The sequence below is a fragment of the Scyliorhinus canicula genome, chromosome 4 (assembly GCF_902713615.1).
Source record: "Scyliorhinus canicula chromosome 4, sScyCan1.1, whole genome shotgun sequence".
Taxonomy (NCBI): Eukaryota; Metazoa; Chordata; class Chondrichthyes; order Carcharhiniformes; family Scyliorhinidae; genus Scyliorhinus; species Scyliorhinus canicula.
Window position 1 is genome coordinate 86,066,607 of NC_052149.1, and position 22,519 is coordinate 86,089,125.

The 22,519-nt window shown below is 49.4% G+C and overlaps 1 protein-coding gene across 1 annotated transcript in view; it reads right to left on the reverse strand.

Annotated features, from left to right (window-relative positions):
* Positions 1 to 18,520, reverse strand: part of LOC119964743 (P-selectin-like) — a 40,982-nt gene extending 22,462 nt beyond the window's left edge. The window contains exons 1-6 of the mRNA XM_038794676.1: positions 18,447 to 18,520; positions 17,240 to 17,620; positions 10,898 to 11,005; positions 4,370 to 4,555; positions 3,858 to 4,043; positions 3,566 to 3,754 (exon numbers count right to left, since the gene is read on the reverse strand). Coding sequence (XP_038650604.1) covers positions 3,566 to 3,754; positions 3,858 to 4,043; positions 4,370 to 4,555; positions 10,898 to 11,005; positions 17,240 to 17,564 — 994 coding nt within the window. The 5' untranslated portion in view covers positions 17,565 to 17,620; positions 18,447 to 18,520. The remainder of the gene's footprint in view (positions 1 to 3,565; positions 3,755 to 3,857; positions 4,044 to 4,369; positions 4,556 to 10,897; positions 11,006 to 17,239; positions 17,621 to 18,446) is intronic.
* Between the last annotated feature and the right edge of the window lie 3,999 nt (positions 18,521 to 22,519).

Below are 22,519 nucleotides of genomic sequence, written 5' to 3' on the forward strand. Positions count from 1 at the left end.
GCGCCGTGGGCAAGGTCACACGGCAGTGCCGCAAAAAACTTCACGACCTCCACAGGGTGGCCAGGGTGCGTAGGCAGCGCTGTGCCCCAGCACTGACACTGCCGCCCCCACCCGATATCCATAACCCGTCCCTTCCTCCCCCCAGGGGACAGCGGAATCCCCACCCTGCCCCACATGCCAGAATCCATATCAGCTGCCATGGCCGGGTGCCCTGGCCACTGAGACCACCAGCTACCCACCCCCCGGGCTGCATGTGTCAGACCATCTAATAGTATTGTTCTTTGTGTTCCCACCCTCCCTGCACCAGGACCAGGCTGCGCATAACTGCCGGGAGCGGGAGAAGCTCGGAGGGGGACCACCAACAAAGTACAAAAGAACAAAGAAAAGTACAGCACAGGAACAGGGCCTTTGGCCCTTCAAGCCCGTGCTAATTATACTGCCCATCTGAACTAAAATCTTCTACACTTCCTGGGTCCGTATCCCTCTATTCCCATCCTATTCATGTATTTGTCAAGATGTCCCTTAAACGTCACTATCGTCCCAGCTTCCACCACCTCCTCCGGCAGAGAGTTCCAGGCACCCACTACCCTCTGTGTAAAAAACTTGCCTCGGACATCTCCTCTAAACCTTGCCCCTCGCACCTTAAACCTATGCCCCCTTGTAATTGACCCCTCTACCCTGGGGAAAAGCCCCTGACTATCCACTCTATGCCCCTCATAATTTTGTCGACTTCTATCAGGTCGCCCCTCAACCTCCGTCGTTCCAGTGAGAACAAACCAAGTTTATTCAACCGCTCCTCTTAGCTAATGCCCTCCATACCAGGCAACATCCTGGTAAATCTCTTCTGCACCCTCTCTAAAGCCTCCACATCCTTCTGGTAGTGTGGCGACTAGAATTGAACACTATACTCCAAGTGTGGCCTAATTCAGGTTCTATACAGCTGCAACATGACTTGCCAATTCTTATACTCAATGCCCCGGCCAATGAAGGCAAGCATGCCGTATGCCTGCTTGACTACCTTCTCCACCTGTGTTGCCCCTTTCAGGGACCTGTGGACCTGTACACCGAGATCTCTCTGACTTTCACTACTCTTGACGGTTCCACCATTCACTGTATATTCCCTACCTGCATTAGACCTTCCAAAATGCGTTACCTCACATTTGTCCAGAGTAAACTCCATCTGCCATCTCTCCGCCCAAGTCTCCAAACAATCTAAATTCTGCTGTATCCTCTGACAGTCCTCATCACTGTCCGCAATTCCACCAACCTTTGTGTTGTCTGCAAACTTACTAATCAGACCAGTTACATTTGCCTCCAAATCATTTATATATACTACAAACAGCAAAGGTCCCAGCACTGATCCCTGCAGAACACCACTAGTCACAGCCCTCCAATCAGAAAAACACCCTTCCATTGCTACTCTCTGCCTTCTATGACCTAGCCAGTTCTGTGTCCACCTTGCCAGCTCACCCCTCATGCCGAGTGACTTCACCTTTTGTACCAGTCTACCATGAGGGAACTTGTCAAAGGCCTCACTGAAGTCCATATAGACAACATCCACTGCCCTAGCTGCATCAATCATCTTTGTGACCTCTTCGAAAAACTCTATCAAGTTAGTAAGACACGACCTCCCCTTCACAAATCCGTGCTGCCTCTTGCTAATACGCCCGTTTGCTTTCAAATGGGAGTAGATCCCGTCTCGAAGAATTCTCTCCAGTAATTTCCCTAACACTGACGTAAGGCTCACTGGCCTGTAGTTCCCTGGATTATCCTTGCCAGACCAGCAGCACCTCACCATGGCCGAGCAGAGGGTCTTGGACGTGGCCGGGGGCCCGGAGGAATGGAAGGTCACCAGGGTGGAGTGCAGTCACGAACGAGGAAATGAGACCCCGCTGAGTAGTGGTTCCCCATGACACGTGTGTGAACACCCCCTCAACACCACCCTCACCCCCACACCACCCTCACCCACACACCATCCTCGCCCCCACACCTCCCTCACCTCGCCCCCACACCACCCTCACCCACACACCTCTCTCACCATACACCACCCTCGCCCCCACACCACCCTCACCCACACACCTCCCTCACCTCACCCCCACACCACCCTCACCAGCACACCACCCTCTTCGCCAAACCCCCACACCACCCTCACCCACACACCACTATCACCCCACGCCACCCTCACCCACACACCACTCTCACCCCCACACCACCCTCATCCCCTCACCACTCTCACACCCACACCACCCTCACCCCCACACCACCCTCATCCCCACACCACTCTCACCCCACACCACCCTCACCCACACCACCCTCACCCTACACCACCCTCACCCCACACCACCCTCATCCCCACACCACTCTCACCCCACACCACCCTCACCCACACCACCCTCACCCCCACACCACCCTCATCCCCACACCACTCTCACCCCACACCACCCTCACCCACACCACTCTCACCCCCACACCACCCTCATCCCCTCACCACTCTCACACCCACACCACCCTCACCCCCACACCACCCTCATCCCCACACCACTCTCACCCCACACCACCCTCACCCACACCACCCTCACCCCCACACCACCCTCATCCCCACACCACTCTCACCCCACACCACCCTCACCCACACCACCCTCACCCCCACACCACCCTCATCCCCTCACCACTCTCACACCCACACCACTCCCACATCACCCTCATCCTCTCACCTCCACCCCACCGCCCTCACCCCCACACCACCCTCACCCACACACCACCCTCACCCCCACACCACCCTCACCCCCACACCACCCTCACCCCCACACCGCCCTCACCCCCACACCGCCCTCACCACCCCACCGCCCTCACCCCCACACCACTCTCACCCCCATACCACCCTCACCCCCACACCACCCTCACCCCCACACCACCCTCACCCCCACACCACCCTCACCCCCACACCACCCTCACCCCCACACCACTCTCACCCCCTCACCACCCTCACCCCCACACCATTTCTCGATATTGGCGTCGGCCGACGGAGAATCCTGCCCCTAATTCTTCAGAAGCCATTTTATCTTGCTGACTTCAGCAGCCTTTATGGTTCTGGAGTCATCCTTTGCAACAATGACACAGGAAAGTGATGGATTGTGTTCCTGGGGATCAGGGGAGTAACACAGATGGGTATTCTTTCTATTTACTATTCAGAAGGTGCACAGTGGAATCAGATGTGTGGAGTTCAAGCCCGTCGGCACAGCTAATGCCACAGTCTTGCCAAATTGATGGGAGAGGTTCCTCAGCCCCTGCCCAGAACGAGTGGAAGTTCACATGTATTTTGCAATTTTACAGACATAAATGACAAATTAATGTAAAATCAAAGCTCACCAGGCTAAATCGCTGGCTTTCAAAGCAGACCAAGCAGGCCAGCAGCACGGTTCGATTCCCATACCAGCCTCCCCGGACAGACGCCGGAATGTGGCGACTAGGGTCTTTTCACAGTAACTTCATTGAAGCCTACTCGTGACAATAAGCGACTTTCATTTCATTTCATTTCTCATTTGTATTCTAGCATTGTGTGTACCTTCACAGGTGGTGGGGTGCTGCGCTGTCCAATTCCCAGAAGCTCCGCACTCCAACATTCCGGATCCATAAAGCACAAACCCTTCGGTACAGCTGAAGTGGCAGGTCGAATTGTAACTGAACTCTCCAACGGGATGTGTGCAATTCATCAATTCTTGTCCAGCAATCTGCAGACTTCCACACCGTACCACTGCAGAATACATTTCAAGCAGGCATACATTAAACTGAGCTAATCGAGTTGGGCATCTTCCATCTATCTTTATTTTTTCCAGTGTAACGTGAGCTGATTGTACCTTCACAGTTGGATTTGTGCCCTATCCACTGTCCAGAAACTCCACACTGAAATCTGACTGATCCTCGAAGCTTAAACCCTTGATCACAGCTAAAGTCACATGTCGAGTTGTAACTGAAAGGTCGGAAGGGATGGATACAGTTCATGAATCCTTGCCCTGGAGCTTCGAGACTTCCACATTTTATAGCTGAAACGAAACAATAAGAAGTTGAATCAAAAGTTACTTATATGCTTGTTAAGTTAACATTTGGTGGTAGTCACCACTGATATATATACTGTATATATATATATATGTGTGTTTTACGCTAAGGCCCCTGTACTACAGGTACGGGGGCAGAATATGTGTGCTCCACGTACAGCAGCCATTTCGTCAGCTGCTGCAGGAGGCCGCACATCTCTGTGTAATAAAGCCTCGATTACATTCTACTCTCATCTCGTCGTAATTGATATTGCACCATATTTTAAAATCTGCTTTGCAATTTCCACTTTTAGTGGGTATTGTTTGTGATGTACCTTCACAGCTGGGTGTCTCTGCTGTCCACATTCCTGTTGCATTGCATCGGAGATCCTGTGAGCCCTGCAGTGTAAATCCTGCTGCACATTGGAATTCACACGTGGAGTCAAAGCTGAAGTTTCCATGAGGATGGGTGCAATTCATAGTCGCTTGGTCAGGAACATTGAGAGTGGCACACTGTTCAGCTGGGCAGGAGGGATTGGAATCATTCATGGATTATTATGTAATTAAAGATTATAATAATTAATTATCTAATACTAGCTTGTGTTGACGCTATTGAGAAGTTGATCTTGATTGCAACAGACTGGAGATCTTTTCTGTTTCTAATCATATAGAAAAGTATTATTTTCTATTTCTTCATATATTAGTATTGCTTCAAAGAGCAGAGCAATCTTTGTCCAACTAAACCGCTTAACACAGGGGTGGGCAAACTACGGCCCGCCAAAGGTCTTTATGCGGCCCACCAAGATCAAGTCATTAAAAAAAAAAATTTTTTAATGTTTTTTTATTTTTTTTTTATTTCAAGGTTAATGGGGGGGGCTGTTGGGTTACTGGTATAGGGTGGATACGTTGACTTGAGTAGGGTGATCATTGCTCGGCACAACATGTGTTTCATGTGAAGTTTCTACTTTAAAATATTAATTAATAAAAATTAATTGCTTTTTTTTTTCTTTAAAAACCTTTTATTTTGGCTATTTTAAATATTAATTATTTTACTTAATATACTATGCGGCCCTTTAAAATTGTGAATTTCTGAATGTGGTCCTTGCACGGAAAAGTTTGCCCACCCCGGCTTAACAAGTAGTAATTGCAATGTCTGCACAGCTGACAAGAATACCTGCTATACAAAGAACAAAGAAAAGTACAGCACAGGAACAGGCCCTTCAGCCCTCCAAGCCTGCGCCGACCCTGCTGCCCGTCTAAACTAAAATCTTCTACACTTCCGGGGTCCGAATCCTTCTATTCCCATCCTAATCATGTACTTGTCAAGACACCCCTTAAACGTCACTATCGTCCCAGCTTCCACCACCTCCTCCGGCAGCAAGTTCCAGGCACCTACTACCCTCTGTGTAAAAAGAGGTGGTAACTGAACTCTGGGCGAGACTAAAATGGGCACATGGCAGCACAGTGGTTAGCACTGATGCTTCACAGCACCAGGGACCCGGGTTTGAATCCTGGATTGGGTCACTGTCTGTGCGGAGTCTGTATGTTCTCCCTGTGTCTGCATGGGTTTCCACGTACCTGAAATATTTGTACCAAGCTTTGGGATTCAATTCATAGAATTTACAGTGCAGAAGGAGGCCATTCGGCCCATCGAGTTTGCACTGGCTCTTGGAAACAGCACCCTACCCAAGCCTTCCCATACCTCCACCCTATCCCCATAACCCAGAAACCCCACCTAACACTAAGGGGCAATTTGGACCCTGAGGGCATTTTATCATGGCCAATCCACCTAACCTGTACATCTTTGGACTGTGGGAGGAAACCGGAGCACCCGGAGGAAACCCACGCACACACGGGGAGAATGTGCAAATTCCTTTTCGCTAGCTCATTATCGCTTCCCCGAGAACCTCTGGAATTCTGTTTCACTTGCTGTCATACAGAAACCAATCATTTGGTGGAACTTTGCGGGTTTCTCTTTACACAAATTCTGTTTCCACTTTCTGTCTCTGTCTGGCTTCTCTTTGTGTCTGCATCTGCGTGTTCATTGCCTACACCCTTCCACTCTCCTGCTTGTAGCTCTCCTTTGTACAAACAGAGAAACATAGAAAACAGGCAGGAGTAAGCCATTAATCCCTTCCAGCCTACTCTGCCATTCATTATGATCATGGCTGATCATCCAACTCAGTAACCTGTTCCCGTTTGCCTCAATATCCTTTCATCCCTTTAACCCCAAGAGCTATATCTGACTCCTTCTGGAAAACATACAGTGTTCTGGCCTCAGAAACTTTCTGTGGTAGAAATTTCCACAGGCTCACCCCTCTCTGGGTGAAGAAATTTCTCCTCATCTCAGTCTTAAATGTTCTATCCCGTATCTTCAGACTGTGACCCCTGGTTCTGGACACCCCCACCATCGGGAACATCCTTCCTGCATCTACCCTGTCTAGTCCTGTTAGAATTTTGTAGATTTCGATGAGATACCCCCTCATTTTTCTGAACTCCAGCAAATATAATCCTAGCTGACTCAATCTCTCCTCATAAATCAATCCCACCATCCCAGGAATAAGTCTGGTAAACCTTCGCTGCACTCTATCTCTAGCAAGAACAACCTGCCTCAGATAAGGAGACCAAAACTGCACACAATGGGCGGGATTCTCCCAACAAGAGACTAAGGGCGCGATTCTCCTCAAATGCGGCGAGTCGTAAAGGCTGCCGTAAAACTGGCCGTGTATCACGGCAGCCTCCGCGCCCCCTCCCAGGACCCGATCTCCCCCCCGGGTGGGGCTAGCAGCGCGGCCCCGTGAAGCACGGCATCGCGGGTTTAGCTGACGCGCACGATGACGTCAGCCGCGCATGCGCGGGTTGGACGGTTCCAACACGCGCATGTGCGGATGACGTCATCACGCAGACGCGTCAAACCCGCGCATGCGCGGGCCGTCATGCCCCTCAGCCGCCCCGCGGACTGATCCTGCGGGGCGGCGGAAGAAAAAATAGTGCGCGGGTATCGGACCCGCTGCCCGCGATCGGTGCCCACCGATCGCAGGCCCATGCCACCCTTGGCACGGCCATGGTGCGGCCGTGCCAATCGGTGCCATTGTTGTCCGGGACGGCACTTTGCGGCCGTTTTCACGAACGGTGAGAGCAGGTGTGATTGCGTTCGTGAAAACGGTCGTAAAGGCCTGGGAACTCGGCCCATCGGCCTGGGGAGAATCGCTGTTCGCCGTAAAAAACGGCGAGCAGCGATTCGTGTCGTGGGGCGGCCGTGGGGGGGGGGGGGAATAGCGGGAGGGCGGGAAAAATGTCGGGAAGACCCTCCCGCTATTCTCCGACCCATCATGGGCAGCGGAGAATCGCGCCCTAAGTGTTGACACCGGAGTGAAAACCGGAGTGTTTCACTCCGGCGTCGGAGGCCGCTCCTCGCTCCCTATTCTCCCACCCTGGGGGAGCTAGGAGACACGCCGCGTAAATTATGGGCACCAATTGCAGGCCAGACCCCTTCTGAGCGCCCCCCCCGGTGCTCGATCCTCCCTCCCCCACCCCCACAGCTGCCCCCGCAGCGTTCGCGCGCTGTTCACGCTGGCAGCGACCAGGTATGTTTGGCGCCAGCGTGAACCCATCATATTGGGCAGGCCGCTCGGCCCATCCAGGCCGGAGAATCGCCACTCGCCCGTTACAAAAGGCGAGCAGCGATTCTCCGAGCGGCCTGTCGTAAATCTTGGCGTGCCGTTTTGGGGGGGTGGGAGAATCACGTGCGGGTGCTGGGGCGGTGTGGCGGGAATCACCAGGCACCCCCGCGATTCTCCCACCCAGCGTGGGGGGGCGGGGGAGAATTGCGCCCAATATTCCAGGTGTGGTCACACTAAGGCCCTGTATAATTGCAGCATGACATACATGCTCCTGTACTATACGGTAAATGGAAAATTGATGTCCAGAGAGATCTGGGTGTTCAGGTTCATTGTACCCTGAATGTGCCTGTGCTGGTCGATAGAGTGGTCAAGAAGGCATACGGCATGCTTTACTTCATCAGAAGGGGTATTGAGTACAAGAGTCGGCAGGTCATGTTACAGTTGTATAAGACTTTGGTTCGGCCACATTTGGAATAATGCGTACAGTTCTGGTCGCCACATTACCAAAATGAGGTGGATGCTTTGGAGAAGGTGCAGAGGAAGTTCACCAGGATGTTGCCTGGTATGGAGGGCGCTAGCTACGAAGAGAGGTTGAGTAGATTGGGATTGTTTTCATTAGAAAGACGGAGGTTGAGGGGGGACCTTATTGAGGTCTACAAAATCATGAGAGGTATAGACAGGGTGGATAGCAAGAAGCTTTTTCCCAGAGTGGGGGACTCAATTACTAGGGGTCACGAGTTCAAGGTGAGAGGGGAAAAGTTTAAGGGAGATATGCATGGAAAGTTCCTTTACGCAGAGGGTGGTGGGTGCCTGGCTGTGGTGGATGAAGATGGCGGCGCCCATGGGGCGCACGTGGCGGGGGCGGTAAAAGATGGCGGCGCCCACTGATTGCACGTGGGGTCGGGGGAAGCGGACGGCGGGGCCCATTGAGGGAGCGGCTGAGGCGTGGGGACCGGCGGCGCGATAGCGGCGACCGTCCGGGACTGACACACCGCGCAAAGTGGCCTTTCTTTCCACAAGCTTTGCAGGTCGCTGTGCGGGCCGGGCAGCGTTGGCAAGGGTGCTTCTGTTGGCCGCAGAAGTAACAGTGGGGACCCCCAGGAGGTGCGGTGCGGCGGGCAGCGCAGGCATAGTGCGCGGGGGCGGCTGCTGGGGGGGGCCGTTTGAGGGGTCCACGAGGGGTGGGACGGATGGGCCTGGGGAGCCGTTTGCGGGGTCCACGAGGGGTAGGACGGGTGGGCCGAGTGGCTAGCGGAGTAAGTGTGCGCACTACGGGAGGCGGCCGTCATGGAGAGCGCCAGGGCCTTTGCGGCCGCGAGGTCGGGGGCGACCCCTTCCAGCAGTCGTTGCCGGATGGGGTCCGATGCAATGCCTGTAATGAAGGCATCGCGCATGAGTAAATCCGAATGTTCCGCGGCTGTGAGGGCCCGGCAGTCGCAGTCTCGTACCAGAGGTATAAGGGCCCTCCAGAAGTCCTCAATCGACTCACCCGGCTGCTGGACGCGAGTAGAAAGTTGATGCCTCGCAAACAGGGTGTTCGTCGATGGTGCATAATTCTCCTTGAGCAGTTCCATAGCTGCGGTGTAGTCGGTCGCATCTCGAATGAGCGGAAAGACGCTGGAGCTAAGTCTGGAGTACAGGAGTTGCTTTTTCTGAGCCTCCGTCGGGGGAGGGTGTGCTGAAGAGATGTAGGCCTCGAAGACTGCGAGCCAGTGATCAAAGTCTTTTCTGGCGTGAGGCGAATGTGGATCCAGCTGCAGACGGTCAGGCTTGACTCTGATGTCCATGGTGACTGGGAAATCGTACAGCAATAAATTGTGGCGCTAACAATTATACTCAAAGCCGAGAGACTGGTACAATAGAGGCTTTATTGCTGTACGATGTTGTCCCTCCATCCGCAACTGTAGACTGAGGGTCTGAGCAGCTCTCATACATTTATACATAAGCTCCCTGTGGGCGGAGCTAGCCGGCAGGGGCTGACCGGAGGAACCTGTATTACAGGTACAGGCATACATCCCCCTACTGCAGTACACATAACTACAGTGGTTATCTCACCACATATACTTCCTCACTATTACGTTAATTTCCTCTTCAACCAGTAATACTACCCCACTGACTTTTCCTTTTTGCCTGTCCTTCCTAAATGCTGAACACCCCAGTTCCCATCCCTGATCCCCCTGCAGCCATGTTTCCGTAACTCTGACTATATCATACCCATTTACATCCATTTGCGCAATTAATTCATTCACTTTATTGCGAATGCTCCATGCATTAAGGCACAAAGCCTTAAGGCTTGTCTTTTAACATTCCTTGCCCCATTCCCATTATTTTTCACTGAGGGCCTGTTTGATTCTCGCCCTTAATTTCTCTATCTATCACTTTTATCATTCCCCTTTCTGTCTTTTGTTGTTCTCCGTGTTTCCCCCTCCTGTGACTCTTGCATAGGTTTCCATCCCCCTGCCAAACCTCTCCAGCAAATACAAAAATTGTTTCTGGCCTCATACCCTCTTTCTATCTTAACTTCCTTCCTGTTGGTGCTACCGGGTTAAGGGTCGCCAGGTCACATGGATCAGTATTTTTTATTATTCAAAAAAGTTACAGTTGATCCTGTTACAATTTATGCAAGTTCTTTATGTTATATGAAAAGCAATTAAAAACTTCTCAAGAACAATTAGACATTCCACATGAATCTTAAAGAATTGACAACGTTTCCTTGCTGTACTGCTTCTGGGTCAAATATTAACTTTCCATTATGAAACTGACTCCGTGGATAAACCTTTTTAATTAATTAGTTAGTTCTGTAACTGCTTTGTGCGAGTAAAATTGGTAATTTTCTGAAGTGATGTGGGCACAGAATGAAAATTCAGAGACCTTGTTGGTCACTTGTTCAGGACACACTATCTCACATTAATTTACTGTTGAATTCAGAGCAAACATAGGCTTGCGTACAGAATCTGACTTCTATGGGTTATGAGAGGAAAAGATATGAAGGAGGCTCTTTCACCCTTGGATTTGTTGTACATAAATTCCTCAATTCGCAAACAGATTCAAGGATGACACTAGTTGAAGACTGGTTCGTTTTCCTTGAGTAAGAAGGGAGTATTAGCGACTCTTATCATCTCAACCAATTTCAAATTATTTAGCCAAAGGAGTAATTTATAATAAGAGCGTGCCCATTGCAGCAGTCTAATTTAAGTCCTTTACTACTGATTTCAGGGTATCACAGAAAAGGACTCTTACCAAATTCACACTCTGGTCCACAGAATCCTTTATTGCATTGACATGTGTAATTTCCAATCGTTTCCACGCATTCTCCACGTGCACTGCATGAAGTCGGCTTGCATGATGCTATTATAGAGTGTTACACAAACACAGAAATATGTTTAGGAAAATATTCTGAGAAGCAATGTGATATGAAGAGTATGGGTAGACCATTGAGGGGGGGATTTTACGTCCCCATATTTGGTGGGAGGGAAAACCGCTGAGGATGGAGAATCCAATGGGAGTCCCCAAACGACTTTTGCACCGGCGGGATTTCCTGTTCTGATTGTCCCTGTACCCCGCCAATGACGTAATGGAGTTCATGAAAGTTCGGAAATCCCATACCATACATTTAAATATTATTAGCAGGATTCCCCACTCCATTATTCCCCTGCGTTAGAATTTCCCAGCAGGATTAACAACAGGTCCTGACAAACAGGGACTGGAGAAGAGATCCCTCTGAGGGCGCTCAGGAAAGTACAGTACCCGGGGGGGGGAAGAGTATGTTATCCCACACTGGACTTGCGGGATGGGCATGATTATCTTCCCCATGGTTCTTGTAGAGTACAGGCTCCCCTGTTTAGGGGCAGGGGAACTCCCTTTCGCAATGTGTAAAAGGTCGGCCAGTAAGGCACCAACCACCAAGAGACCCAGTAGGGATCTACCGGAATTTGTATATAATGTAACGGTAAATAAACCATTCGTACTTGGTGTGGACTCCCTGTGTCCTTATTAAACTGGCGACGAGGAATAAACCGATTTGCCGCTGACGCTACAACCTACTCAGCTGACCCACCTCCCCGATTTTCTGGACTCGCGTTGGACCCAATTATTTTGCCATGCTTCTGTTTGGCCAATTGGATGCATTTGACGCCGGTGTTGAAGACTGGAACCAGTACGCACAAAAGATGCGTTACTTCTTCCGCGCCAACAACATCACGGAGATCAAGTGCCAGACAGTCATACTGTTGACGGCCGGTGGGACACATGTTCGGAGTGACCAGGAGTCTTACATACCCGGCAGTATCAGATACACACTCGTTCGACCAACTTGTAGCAATTGTGGCGCAACATTTTAACCCAACCTTGGCAGTGATTGTTGAAAGGTATCGTTTTAATATAACGGAGATGTCCCGCCGTGAGTTCATCACCGCGTTTCTATCACGGCTGCAGAAGATAGCCGGGTTTTGTGAGTATGGAACTGCTATATCTGATATGCTCCATGATCGCTTGGTCTGTACTATTAATAATATAGAGACACAACAAAAACTTTTGGTCAATACCTCCCTGACTTTTCAACAGACACTACAGATCTCTTTGTCTCGAGAGGGCGTGGAATGTGACATCCAAAAAATACAAGAGATGGAGGTGAATGTTTTTAGGAGTTGCTACTCACGTGGTATCCCCACGGCACGGACTGATCACCACAATGACTCTGGCCTCTGGACGAAGGGCCGGCCATCGAGGCATGGGATGTCCCCGGACTTGGCTGAAGGAGACCCCGGCCTGTGTGCGACATGTTGGTGCCGGTCTAGGCATAACGTCTGGAGGTAGAAGGGCCAGTGCTCCAGGCACCCTGGTCGAGTAGGGGTCAGCCCCGGGGCCGGGCCTTGCATCTGGATGGCCCAGCAGAGGCAGAGGATGAGGCTGAGATGCAGTTAAACTGTTTGGCAGTGCACCTTGTGGCCCCTATTCGAGTTTCAATACAGGTAAATGGCCATGTGCTCCAGATGGAATTGGATTTAGGAGCTGCTGGTTCTATGGGGATGCAGACCATCTTTGATCTTATTAGACGGGGTGTGCACACTTTGACTTGGGCTGACAGGGCAGCTCGTTTCGCCACTTATAAAGGGGAATGACTGAATATTGTGGGGACAACGCTAACTCCGGTAGTTTATGGGCACCAATTGGTTCGCCTTTCCCTCATTGTCATGCAAGGAAGCGGCCCTAGCCTGTTGGCCCACAATGGCCATACCAACTGCAATTGGATTGGCAGCATATCCTCCAAGTGGGATGTGGCGGTCTGTGTAAGGTCCTGAGCAAGATCCCTAAAGTTTTCCACCCTGGCTTGGGAACAATTAAAGGGGCTGCAGCCAAGATCCAGGTGTACCCGGAAGCCCAGCCCCAATATTTCCGTGCCCGCCCGGTCCTTTACGCTTTAGCAGAGAAAGCCGAGACCGAACTTTGTCACTTGGAGAATTTGTGCTTTTCCGATTGGTCGACCCGGTGGTCCCCATCATGAAACCGGGTAAGACAGTCCGCCTCTGCAGAAAGTATAAATTGACAGTGATCACGGCTTCGAGGTGAGACTGTTATCCTTTACCACATATCGAGGATCTTTATGCTACATTGGCCAGTGGCTGCACATTTACATAATTGGACATAATTCTTATCTACAGCTGGAGCTTGATGGGTCCTTGAGGAAGTACGGCACCATCATTACGTACAAAGGTCTCTCTGATTATACCTGACTATCATTCTGAGTATCCTTGGCGTGCGCAGTCTTTCAGCGCGTAATGGCGAATATCCTGCGTGGATTGCCGAACGTTGCAGTCTTCTTAGACGACGTTTTAGTCACGGGGACTATGGACCAGGAGCATTTCCGGAACCTTGAAGCGGTGTTACAGCACTGAGAATGGGGTCTACCTGCCCCACTCAAAGTGCATGTTTCACGCAAAAGAAGTAGTTTACTTGGAGGACCGGGTGGACCAAGATGGCCTGCAGCTGGACGGCGGGAGAATGCGAGCTATCCAACTGGCCCCTGCCCCGTGAGATGCCAACAAACGTTACTATTTCTTTGGATTGGCCAATTATTATGGCAGATTCATTCCAAATTTGGCGACAGTCCTGGTCACCCTTCATTTCCTCGTTAAGAAGCACCAGCCTTGGGTGTGGAGCAAGGACCAGGACAAGGCGTTTAAACAGTAAACAGCGGTTGTCCTCTTCGGGGGTATTGACATATTTCAATTCTTCAAAGCCATTATTCGTCACGTGTGCCATTGTGCATCACCGAAAATGAAGATGTTGGCGAGAAGTGATATCTGGTAGCCGGGTTTGGACACGGATATAGAGACATCGGCTCAGTAGTGCTCCATTTGTCTAGAGCACCAGAAGATCCCTGCGGCAGCACCCGTACGCCCCTGGGAATGGCCAGGACACCCTTGGGCTCATGTCCACGCCGATTTTGCCGGTCCATTCCTGGGTTCGATGTTTCTCATCCTGCTTGATGCCTGCTCCAAGTGGCTAGAGCTGCACAAGATGGCGACGATCACCTCCTGTCGACCGTTAAACAATTGTACAATTCTTTTTCGACCCATGGAATCCCAGAGGCGATGTAACAGATAACGCGGCCTCTTTGATGAGTGCAGAATTTGCTGCTTTCATGAAGTGCAGTGGGAGTCCACACTGCCCCATACCATCCCGCATCAAATAGATTGACTGAGAGTGCCATGCAGACGGTTAAATGGATGCTAAAGAAGGAGACTTCAAGCTCGATGGACACCAGGCCCGCATGTTTTTTGTTTTCATACAGGACCACTCCGCACGCAGTAACTGGGGTGGCACCTGCTGAAATGCTCAAGGGTCATCAGCTTCTTATACAACTTATTTTGCTCACTGACATCGTTGTGAAGGTGCAGCATAACTAGGATATCCTAGATCCTCCAACTCCATTGTTGAACAAACCTGCTGTGACACCTCCAATCTGTATTGACGCCGACATGCCCAGCATGGTATCTACAGATTCAGACATGGAGACGCAGATGTCTGAGGTCTCAGATGCAGGTTCATCAGTTCATCGCCTCCTGCTGATCATCTACCATGATATTCTCCTTGGAGGTATACCCGGCACTCCGGGGGCTCAATGCTTCACTGGACCAAAGAGGGTCCGACATCCTCCACTTGCTCCTCCTTCTCCTCCTCCTCGGCTGTCGAGGGTGCCTTCAGACTTTGGTGGGGGAGGAATATCATATCCCGCACGGGACTTACGGGGTGGCAATGATGATCTTCCCAATGCTTTTCGCAGAGTATGAGCTCCCCCGCTGAGGGGTGGGGGGAACTCCATTCAGCTATGTGCAAAAGGTGGGGGGTCTATGGGTCTATCAGGAGTTTTATATAACATAACTGGAAATAAAGCAAAGTTCTTTATTCTTACTTGGTGTGGACTCCCCATGTCCTTATTAAAGAGAGGATCATGCCCAGGTACTTCCCCCTAGTGCTGCTGGGGAAGCTTCCATTGGGGAGCCCTGTTGGGGGGGGGGGGGGGGGCTGTTGGGGGGGGGGGCAGTGGCACTACCCATCCTCTGTAGCCCACTGCGGTAACAAACTACACGGATTCACTACCCTCAGAGAAGAAAACCCTTCTCATCTCTGTCTTAAATGGGTAACCCCTTACTCTGAGATTAAGCCCTCTGGTCCCAGACACTCCCACAAGGGAAACAACCTCTCAGCATCTACCCTGCCAAGCCCCGTGAGAATCCTATTTGTATCAATAAGGATACCTGTCATTCTTCTAAACTCCAATGAGTACAGGCCCAAGTAACATTCACGCCACGCAAGTGCCAGGTAATGATCATCTCCCCTAGATATTCAATGACATTACCATCACTGAATCCCCAACTAACAACATTCCGGGGGTTACCATTGTCCAGAAACTCAACTGAACTAGAAAAACAAATGCTGTGGCCAACAAGAGCAGATCAAAGGCTGGAATTCTGCAGAGAATAACTCACCTGCTGACACCCCAAACCTGTCCACACCAAAAAGGCACAAGTCAGGACTGTGATGGAATATTCTCCACTTGCCTGGATGAGCGCAGCTCCAACAACACTCAAAAAGCTCAACACCATCCAGGACAAAGCAGCCACTTGATTGGCACCCCTTCCACAAACATTCAACATTCACTCCCTCCAACATCAATGCACAGTAACAGCAGTGTGTACCAGCTACAAGATGCACTGCAGCAACTCACCAAGGCTCTTTCAGCAGCACCTACCAAACCTATGACGGCTGCCATTTAGAAGCACAAGGACAGCAGATGTATTGGAAAAGCACCTATCACAGGGGATCTGTGGCTTCCAGCAACAGAACAGGCAGCAACCAGCATCAGCCAATCAGATTAAATGATTCTCCAAGACAGCAAAGCAGATAATAAGACAGCAACGCAGGGAATATAAATCACATTTAAATCATTGTATAGAAAACAAAACAAAATTTGGGACATATAAGTCGGCTTAAGGGAGAAATGTAAATGTCAAAACAAAACCTAAACAACATTTTCACAAAAATCTGAAATTTTAAATTATTCTGAGGGAACAAAATTTGCTTTTTAAAATTAGCTTTTCAAGACCAGAGACGTTGCTCAGTAATAATATGACTTTGTACATTGTTAAAAGTTACTTCTGATTAAACAAGGCTTCACATTTTCATTGGTTTTTACACTGAGAATCGTGTGTAAATAGTTTAAGTTCACAGATCAGTGATTCCCAATAATTTAATCTGTGAAGACTGCAACAGGGCATCTTGTGGTTATGATTGACACCTACTTCTGCATTTCCGCAAATTGCCAGAAGTTGCTGTTCGTTTTACTCAGCACAATAATGAGCGCTGACAGCCTTACCATTATTATTACTGCAAATTCTGGACCATTGTTTACTTGACGATACACAAAGAAAGCAGTAGAATTATTGATTCGATATTTTGATCTCTGAACATGAGTGAAGTTGTTTCAATGGAAAATCCAATGGCGTCGGACCAAACCCTGTAGACAGCACTAAAACCTGAAGGAGATGAGGTAACTCAGGAAGTAATAGCCAGGTCACACCAAGCTGGTCCAGTAGATTACAGAAGGGCGGAAAATAAAGTGTGAGGGCAGAAATTGTAAGACTTTAATGCTAGTGTTGCAACTTAATCTGGACAATAAAATAAAGCGGTCATAGGGAAAACAATCAGGGCCACAATATCTTTCTCTGTCGTAAATGTACTTATTGATGATGTTGCAGTATGGCGCAAGTATCTCTGGTCCTCAAACACATTAGTGAAGATTCACACCGGCAATGAAGCTATGTAGTTCCTGATTGAAGAAGTTCCCCAACTTGGGGAAGAGTGAGTTCGACGCATGTCTTGTTTCGAATATGGTTCTGACACAGCAGAATGTTCTGAGAAGCAAAGAACTTACCATTATTGATAAATAAAACTGAGTCAGAGAGAGGTGGCTTGAAGATAAACTGGGTCGTCTATGAAACAATGCATCTCCTAATGTTTGGAATGAATTCAGTGTTAGAGTGACCAAGCTCTGAAACATGCATAAAGTTTGGATCTTACCTAAATAGCATATTGCTCGTTTCATTTTTCCACAGGGATCATTATTCCACATTCCTGTATCTTTGCCTCTCTTTATATAAATTTCTACACAATCCTCTGACCCATGAGTTGGTTCGCCTTCAGCCCAGTTTTCTGCCTCTTCAGTCAGTGTTTTGTTAGTTCCAACCCAGGTCCAAACATTATGAATCTTTCTTATTCCAATCCAGTAATAAGATGGATTCTTTGGCAGCATCTCATTCAGATGGTTATTTTCTTCACTGTTCTGAATTGCAACCAGGTCAGTGAAGGACTTTTGGCAATAGTTCCTGGCATCTGGCCATGTCATGCCGTTTGTTGAAAAGTTATAGTTCCAGCTGTGGACTCCTTCCCAAACTGCTAGTTCTGTGAAGACAATACACTTCCCTGAAACGTCTGAACTAATTGTAACATAAACAAATTGTAATTCATATGGTCCTGCAAGATGGTTGACTGCTCAAGTCAGAACCTTAAGAATTTGACTCCAAATCTAGACAGCCATTGGTACTCACTATGTTGAGCATTGAAATGCTCAACAAGAATAGTGGAGTAGCCAGCCTGATGGCAAAGAGAAAACACTGGCTGGGCAAGCCCACCTTCTCCTGTGGAAGAAACACTAAATGGTGATTATATGACAGAAGTCTTTAGCACAGGAGCCATTTCTAAACCACTACAAAGAAAGGAGATTCACTGAGGGGACCTTAAAGGACCGAATGGGGAAAGTGGTTAACTGGTATTAATTATCTAGGGAAATGTTTGAGATCAGATTGAAATCAGATAATAAATGCACTGCATACAGAAGTGAGGAGGCAGTAACCCAGATTTTATGACAGATGGTATTTTATTGCCGCTGCTACTGCAAAAACACATCAATGTATTAAAGTACAGTTAATTAGAAAATCTAATCTGTAGTTTCTAATCACTAGGGAACATAGATTTCATCTCCAATCACAATCCACTATGAAATAAAACTTAGTTACATTCCCAAAGAAATCAAATGCAAACCTTTTTCCTCGCACACATGCTAGTTTAGGACATCATCAATGTGTAATGAGGTAGGAAGCACCTTTGCATCAATTCCTGACCATTTCCAGACCATTTTAAAATCCTGCCCTTTGACCATTTTCAAATGATATCTAATCCCATGCACAGGTGCACACTTAGCACAAACAAATAGAAAATCAGCCCTTACCCCTCCATGTGAAATCCCTCTGTTCACACTTTTAACTGAAGCATTAACCCATTTAAAATATGCACATTGGGCCTGATCGTCTGATCTGCAGAAATGGTGACCGCATTGCTGCTGTGTGAGGACATCCTTGCATCTGGTGCCCTTTCAACCAGGATGTGCAATTCCAGCTGGAAAAATGAAGCCCCTGTGCAGCTAACCACTGGCAGCTGCATTTTCTGACCCCTCCCCCGGCCCCAGGAGAAGGCCACCCATAACCGCCGGGTTCGGGAAAAGGCTGGGGGGAGACCGCAGGACCTACAGCCCCTCACCGCGTTAGAACAGAGGGCCCTGGATGTGGTCGGTGGGCCTGAGGAAAGTGCAGTGGAGATCAGCGTTGGGTGAGGAAGTGAGACCCTTCTGTGTTGGGGTTCCTTGTGACACATGTATCACCCTCCCCCAATACCACCTCACCCCCACACCACCCTCACCCCCACACCACCCTCACCCCCACACCACCCTCACCCCCACACCACCCTCACCCTCAAACCACCCTCATCCCCACACCACCCTCACCCCCACACCACCCACACCTTCAAACCACCCTCACCCCCAAACCACCCTCACCCCCACACCACCCTCACCCCCACACCACCCTCACCCCCACACCACCCACACCTTCAAACCACCCTAACACCCACACCACCCTCACCCCCACACCACCCTCACCCCCAATACCACCTCACCCACACACCATCTCACCCCCACACCACCCTCACCCCCACGCCACCCTCATCCCCACATCACCCTCACCCCCACACCACACTCACCCCCACACCACCCTCACCCCCACACCACCCTCACCCCCACAGCACCCTCGCCCCCAAACCACCCTCACCCCCACACCACCCTCACCCTCACACCACCCTCACCCCCACACCACCCTCACACTCACAACACACTCACCCCCACACCACCCTCACCCCCAAACCACCTTCACCCCCACACCAACCTCACACTCACACCACCCTCACTCCCACACCACCCTCACTCCCACACCACACTCACTCTCACACCACCATCAACCCCCACACCACCCTCACCCAAACACCATCCTCCCACCACCATCATCTCCCACACCAGTGTGTGTGAGTGGCTGTGTGAGTGTGTGAGCCAGTGTGTGTGTGAGTGAGTGTGTGAGTCAGTGTGTGTGTCAGTGAGTTACTATGAGTGAGTCAGTGTGTGTGTGAGCGACTGAGTGTGTGAGTCAGTGTGTGTGTGAGTGACTATGAGTGTGAGACAGTGTGTGTGTGAGTGACTGTGAGTGTGTGAGTCAGTGTGTGTGTGAGCGACTGTGAGTGTGTGAGTCAGTGTGTGTGAGTGACTGTGTGAGTGTGTGAGCCAGTGTGTGTGTCAGTGAGTGACTGTGAGTGTGTGAGTCAGTGTGTGTGTCAGTGAGTGACTGTGAGTGTGTGTCAGTGTGTGAGTGTGTGTGAGTGACTGTGAGTCAGTGTGTGTGTGTGAGTCAGTTTGTGTGAGTGTCTGTGTGAGTGTGTGTCAATGTGTGTGTGAGTGAGTGATTGTGAGTGTGTGAGTCAGTGTGTGAGTGAGTGACTGTGAGTGTGTGTCAGAGTGTGTGTGTGAGTGACTGAGAGTGTGTGTCAGAGTGTGTGTGTGAGTGACTGAGAGTGTGTGAGACAGTGTGTGTGAGGTGAGTGACGGTGTGGATGAGTGACAGTGTGGGTGAGTGACGGTGTGGGTGAGTGTATGAGTAAGTGGGTGGATGGGTGAACAAATGAGTGGATGAGTGAGTGAGGGTGAGTGGATGGGTGAGTGTTAGGATTAGATTGGTGAATGATTGTGAGTGAATGGATTGGTGATTTTGTGTGTGTGGATGAGTAAGTAAATGGGTGAGTGGATGGGTGTGAGTGAGTGTGTGTGTGTGAATGATTGAATGAGTGTGTGTGAGTGACTGAGTGTGTGAGTCAGTGTGTGTGTGAGTGACTGTGTGTGTCAGTCAGTGTGTGTGTGAGTGATGAGTGTGTGAGGCAGTGTGTGTTTGAGAGAGCGACTGTGAATGAGTCTGTGTGTGTGTGTGTGTGTGAGCGACTGTGAGTGTGTGAGTCAGTGTGTGTGTGAGTGAGTGACTGTGAGTGTGTGAGTCAGTGTGTGTGTGAATGTGTCAGTCAGTATGTGTATGGGTGACTGTGAGTGTGTGAGTCAGTGTGCATGTGAATGTGTCAATCAGTATGTGTGTGGGTGACTGTGAGTGTGTGAGTCAGTGTGTGTGTGAGTGAATGTGAGTGTGAGTGACTGTGAGTGTGTGAGTCAGTGTGTGTGTGAATGTGTCAGTCAGTATGTGTGTGGGTGACTGTGAGTGTGTGAGTCAGTGTGTGTGAATGTGTCAATCAGTATGTGTGTGGGTGACTGTGAGTGTGTGAGTCAGTGTGTGTGTGAGTGAATGTGAGTGTGAGTGACTGTGAGTGTGTGAGTCAGTGTGTGTGTGAATGTGTCAGTCAGTATGTGTGTGGGTGACTGTGAGTGTGTGAATGTGTGAATGTGTCAGTCAGTATGTGTGTGGGTGACTGTGAGTGTGTGAATGTGTCAGTCAGTATGTGTGTGGGTGACTGTGAGTGTGTGAATGTGTCAGTCAGTATGTGTGTAGGTGACTGTGTGAGTCAGTGTATGCGATTGTGTGAGTCAATGTGTGTGTGAATGACTGTGAGTGTGAGTGACTGTGAGTGCGTGAGTCAGTTTGTGAATTCAAATTTCACCACCTGCAGTGGCGGGATTTGAACCTGTGACCGCAGAGCATTACTCTGGGTCTCTGGTTTACTGGTTCAATGACAATACCACTTTGTCACCCCCCTCCCATCCGTGAGTAGATGGGTGAGTGACTGGATGGGTGAGTGAGTATGTGAGTGTGTGTCTGTTAGTGTGTGTGTGTGTGAGTGAGTGGATAAGTGAGTGAGTGAATGAGTGAGTGGACAGGTGAGTGAGTGAGTGAGTTTGTGGTTCGGTTGGAAGATGGGGGTCGTGGTGGGGAGTTGTTGGGAGTAGGTGTGGGATTGGTGGATTGGGTTCTGTTGTGTCAGAATTCGAGGGAAAGGATTTGAGTGAGTAGCACACATTGGGCCCAAGTCTCCAACACTGATCTCAGTGTAAGAGACATTTGCAGGAGGTTCCAGTCAGCACAAATCAACCCATCCAAGTAAATACAGCAATGGTGTCAGCTCTTCCAATGTGTCCCCATTCACATCAGTATCTTAAATCAGTGCATCGCTGCTCCCAATAACTGAAAATCTGGCTGAGTTCCCTCCACTGAAATAGTAATCTGAAGACTATCATATACTCTCATTTATCATTGCCTAGTATTATCTACTATTTTAAAAAATATTTTTATTCAGTTTTTAAAAGTCATACATAAACCCAAACAATAACAACAACAAATTATGTCCAAAACAAAAATAGCCCCCGCCCCTTTCCCTGCCCCCTCCCCCATTCCTTCAACAGCTAATGGTGATCAAATCTTTAAAGCATAAAATGAACGGTCGCCATCTCTGGTAAAACCCATCAATTGAGTCCTTCATGGTGTATTTAACTTTTTTTGAGATATAAAAATTCTTTAAGATCTCCAAGCCATATTGAGTCACTGGGTAGAGAAGATGATCTCCACCTCATTAGTATCAGACTAAGAGCGATTAGTAAGGCGAGGGAGAGAACATCAGCCCCAGTCCCTGTCTGCAGCTTCTGCCAGTCCGAGATCCCAAATATTGCTACTGGAGGACTGGGATTCAATGCGATTTGTAGAATGGCCGACATGGTGCTAAAGGAGGAGACCCAAAATTCCACGACCTTAGGACATGCCCAGAATATATGTACATGATTGGCCTGGCCAATTCCATACCGTTCACACTCATCTTTAACTTCTACAAACATCCTGCTCATCTTAGATTTGGTTAAATGGCCTCTGTCCATAACCTTCAATTGTATTAATCCTAATCTAGCACATGATGATGTTGTGTTAATCCATCATGGAATCTTGCACCACAATCCATCTTCCAGTTCAAATCCCACTTCCCACTTGGTTTTGATCC